Source organism: Quercus robur, chromosome 10 (genome assembly GCF_932294415.1).
Source record: "Quercus robur chromosome 10, dhQueRobu3.1, whole genome shotgun sequence".
NCBI classification, from domain to species: Eukaryota; Viridiplantae; Streptophyta; class Magnoliopsida; order Fagales; family Fagaceae; genus Quercus; species Quercus robur.
The window spans coordinates 20274447-20278963 of record NC_065543.1 but is presented as its reverse complement, the minus strand read 5'-3'; the positions used below and the strand labels follow the sequence as shown (position 1 = coordinate 20278963).

Here is a 4517-nt window from a genome sequence, read left to right as displayed (position 1 = left end):
AAGATACAATTAAAAAATGAAAGAAAGGAAATATAATTTGCTTAAGCTAAGGCTCAAAATGAACTAACATGCAGCTTGTATATGCTAAAAAAGCACACAGGCCAAAAAGAAATAAAAAAAATCATATGAGGGAGAAATTGATACGGTATTAGGTGAATATAAATTATTTTCAACTGATGACGTCGAAAACCGTCACCAATGGGTCACACCGTACTCGCGACTCGAATCGAACCTGCACGACGAAACAAACAAAAGAATCCTTCAGAGAAGCACCGGTGTGGTGCCGGCCGAAGGCTCTCCGACGGTCAAGTTAGAATTCCTTTGTTTTACTTAGTGCGTTAGAGAGGGTTCATAAAAGCATACCTCGGTTTCTGTGGGTATTACGCCTTTTTATAGTGATAAGGGGTTGACTTTCCCTTTTTGGTTTCCACATCTTTTCAATGTGGGACTCTATTCCCAATTCTTCCAAACGTGGTGAGCAAGGATTCCCATTTCCGGATCATGGGCCCTCGCTGCGTCAGCAGTGATGGGCCTTCAAAGCTGGGACCATACTTACGCAGGCCCAAGAGACCCAATCCGTCAGGCCCATTAAGGTAAGCCCATCATGCCCAATATTTTATCATCTTCAGTTGCCCCCTTCACCCCAATGATCCGTCATCTTTAAGGACAAAGGATCAATGGGGTGACGGTCCTTATGTATGGCTATGACGGATTCATGCAGAATAGGATGACGGTCCCAGATGGATCAACTCGTCAAAGGAAGAATCATCAAGTTGACGGTTACATGACGGGTACAAATCTGTTGGTACGTACTGACAGGTTGTCAGCATTTATTAAGCATGCCACGTGTCACTCTCTGAATGGTCGTTGTATAGGATCGAAGCGTCGCTTCGTCTTCCGTGCACTTCCTATATATATAAGGCGCCTCACTCTTTCATTTTTCAATTTTCACTCAGAAAACATTTGTCAGAGCGAAGCCGTCAACCTTGTCAGAGAAATCCGTCGAGGACGAATATTTGCTGATTACACCAACCGTCACCTATCCTCTGCTAAGTTCGGTAAGTGCTTCTAATTTACTATAGTCAAGTTACATTTTCGTCCATGCATTGTTGTTAGGCTTTCCATACCCGTCAACACTTTCAAACCCGTCAGTCTTAGGTTTTATTGTCAATTGTAGGAAATGTCTAGTGCGTCAAGTAACCAGTCGGTGGTTCGTGATGGGACGGAATACGAGGATGTATACCCGTCCGGTCATAAAGACCAAGAGAGCCCCGGCGAAAGTAGGAGTCCGTCTGCCTCCTCTTCATCCTCAACAGATGAGGATGTGGAGATAGTTGAAGTAGATGGTTCCGACGATGACGGGGATCGAGCACTGGAGTCTGTTGTAGGTGCTGATGGACTAAGGCAGTTCATTATGTTACCAGAGTGGACGGTGCATAGGTTTACATCCGTCATCAGAGAGAAACATTTCAGAACCTTCAGAACCAACTTTCAAATCCCTGACTATGTTTCCATCCGTCTACCTTACGTGTCGGAGAAGTGTTACTATGAGGGGGTAGACGGTGTCGGAGTGTACGAGCAGGCGTTGAAGGCTGGACTTCGATTCCCGCTTTCTACACTTCATAGGGAACTCTTACAGTATCTGGGGTTGTCCGTCACCCAGATATCCCCTAACGCCTGGAGGGTCTTCATAGCCATGGAGATTCTTTACGGTGCAATGTCGAACGGGGAAAGGAAATTGACGGTCCGTGAATTTCTTCACTGTTACCGTCCAGACGAGATTTCCGGATCAAGGGGGATGTACAGTTTTGCTAGTCGGAGCTCCTTGTTGAAGGTGATTTTTGAGACCCCAGACTCAAATAGAGACTGGAAGAGTCGGTACTTCTTCCTGGAGGGTGACAGATGGATGAACCATCCAGGGGAGACTGAGTACATGCCCGTCGACACAACTTGGGCAGTAATAAATCAGACACGTATGCATCCGTCTTAATTTTATACTGCTATTCATATCCGTCCATTTTTATGTCTATATCTTGATCACCTTTCTCTGCAGGTAGACGGCGCCCACAAGTCAGCCTTGAGGAGTTTAGTTTCCTTGAAAAGATTTGCAGGAAAACTGCGCCGGAGGAAAGGACTTGGGCTAAGTTGGTGAACCCAAGGACCATACATTGGTACTGTGACGGTCCTGAGCCCACCCAAGAAGCAATTAGATACGACGAACGAGTTCATAAACGTAAGCCCGTCAACTTTACTTTGTCATCTAACTGACCTTACGTAGTTTTAATTTCATCCGTCATTATTTGCAGAGATGGATGACGCAAAAAGGAGAGCTTTGATCAAATCCCAAGCCGTCAAGAAGAGGGAATCCGGCGAGGTGGTTCCTAAGGTGTCGGCTTCAGCACCTAAGAGGAAACCAACATCAAAATCTGACCGTCCGTTTAAGCAACCAAAAGTCTCACTTGAGCCCGTGGTTGGTTTGATGGCAGAGGGTGTCAAGACCGTCACCCCAGCTAAGAAGGGGACGGGTAAAGGACTGATGACGGCCCCAGAGGGTAAGCAAGAAAGACCTCCTTCCCTTCTCCGTGATGACTCCAAGTATGCATTGGAGAAGCTGTCGTCCATCATCACGGCAGAAGACTATGAAGACCTGGGAAACCATTCGACGGAGGCCATGGGGGAGACGGGCCTCTTCTCCGTCGCTCAGGTTGGTTATGTTTGTCAAATAAGTTTTTATTTTTCTTTCTTCTTGTTACCTACATTATGTGACGGTCTCTTGTCTGTTTGCAGTCCTTGGTCATGATGAAGGGACTACTTGACCGGTGTCTCAACCGTGAGAGTACCTTGGACCGGGTGAGCGCGAAGGCGTAGCAGACGGAGGAAGAGCTCGGACAACTTCAGAGATGGAGGTCCAAGATGGAGAAGAAGCTGGAGCTTTCTGAGCAGGCGAGGAAGGAGCTGGAGGAGAAGACGGCCACTTCGCTGACGGTCATAGAGAATAAAGAGGCTGAGATCAAACAACTCAAAGAAGATCTCCGTCAGGCTAAAGTGGCAGCCGTCGAGGAATACCGATGCTCGGAGTCCTGTTTGAGCGAGCTGTCGGACTCCTTCCTCCAAGGCTTCGATGATTCCCTCCGTCAAGTCAAGAAGGCTTATCCAGAGCTGGACTTGACAATGGTCAAACTTGAGGACCAAGCCCAGACTTCTGCCCTCCCCGTCGCCTCCGAAAACACGGAGGACCTTTTTGGCGACGGTGCTGCTCAAGGAGACGGAGAGTCCGCCCCGTCGAAGGATGTCCCAGTTGCTGAAGAAAAGAAAGATTGATGCCTATGTACTTTATTTTGTGAACAATCCGTCCCTCTTTTTTATTCATTTTATTTACATTTCAGAACTGTCCGTCTTCTTTAATTGTATTAAACACTTACCTTTTGGGCTTTTGGCTTAATATTCATATATCCTTTCTATAATTGCTTGGTATTTTGTTTAAAGGTCCGTCCTCTTTCCTGAGGAAGGGCTTGTGTGAGAATATTTTGTTTGTCCGTCCGTATTGAGGACTTATTTTTTTTTATTGAGCACTTACAATTGAGGATCCGTTCATTCTGTGGTGTTGTATGACACTTTTGAACGGACTTATAAAAATTAACGTTGCTAGTGGTCCGTCCACCTTGCGTACATGCTCTTTTATTATCCCTGTGGGATAGTCCGTCCACTGTGTGGAATTATGTTCACCTTAGTGATCCGTCCACTGTGGACTTATGTGTAATCACCTTGGTGATCCGTCCACTGTGTGGAATTATGTTCAACTTAGTGATCCGTCCACTTTGTGGACATTTTTCATCACCTTAGTGGTCCGTCCACTTTGTGGACATATATTTCATCACCTTAGTGATCCGTCCACTTTGTGGACTTATTTCATCACTTAGTGATCCGTCCGCTTTGTGGACTTATATTTCATCACCTTAGTGATCCGTCCACTTTGTGGACTTATATTTCATCACCTTAGTGATCCGTCCACTTTGTGGACTTATTTCATCTCCTTAGTGATCCGTCCACTTTGTGGACTTATGCTTCATCACCTTAGTGATCCGTCCACTTTGTGGACTTACGTTTCATCACCTTAGTGATCCGTCCACTTTGTGGACTTACGTTTCATCACCTTAGTGATCCGTCCACTTTGTGGAAGTGATAATCCTCGTAGGCTTACCCGTCCATCATGCGGATTTGATTCGGTATCCGTCCATCTTGTGGACCTCAAGTGATCATCCTTTTGAAGGATCCGTCCATCTTATGGACTTTATTTCGCATCCGCACATTTGGTGGAACTCAGTTACTTTGTGGGCAATTGTAACGGCATTCAAGTAGAAAATCAAAGTTGATAGAAATGTGTAAAGGAAAAGTGCCTGCCCCCCCGGGCTTAAAAAGGCACGACAAGATTGTAGCAAAAATAGTTAAACAGTTGATGGAAAAGTTAATAATGTCAAAAAGTCTTAAAGGAAAAACTGGTTGTCGTGTCGTTATCA

At 45.6% G+C, this 4517-nt stretch overlaps 1 protein-coding gene across 1 annotated transcript; it reads left to right on the top strand.

Annotated features, from left to right (window-relative positions):
• Positions 1–2116: 2116 nt before the first annotated feature.
• On the top strand, positions 2117–2868 carry LOC126703949 (uncharacterized). Its single transcript, XM_050403000.1, has 3 exons — positions 2117–2233; positions 2307–2704; positions 2788–2868. The coding sequence occupies exons 2-3, from the start codon at positions 2309–2311 to the stop codon at positions 2866–2868; spliced, it is 477 nt and encodes a 158-aa protein (XP_050258957.1). The 5' UTR covers positions 2117–2233; positions 2307–2308.
• The last annotated feature ends 1649 nt before the right edge of the window (positions 2869–4517 follow it).

Excerpts from the sequence above, each read along its gene's own strand:
- LOC126703949 (XM_050403000.1), top strand. The coding sequence starts at position 2,309 with ATGGATGACGCAAAAAGGAGAGCTTTGATCAAATCCCAAGCCGTCAAG. Across the intron at positions 2,705-2,787 it reads GCCTCTTCTCCGTCGCTCAG|TCCTTGGTCATGATGAAGGG; the intron begins GTTGGTTATGTT and ends GTCTGTTTGCAG.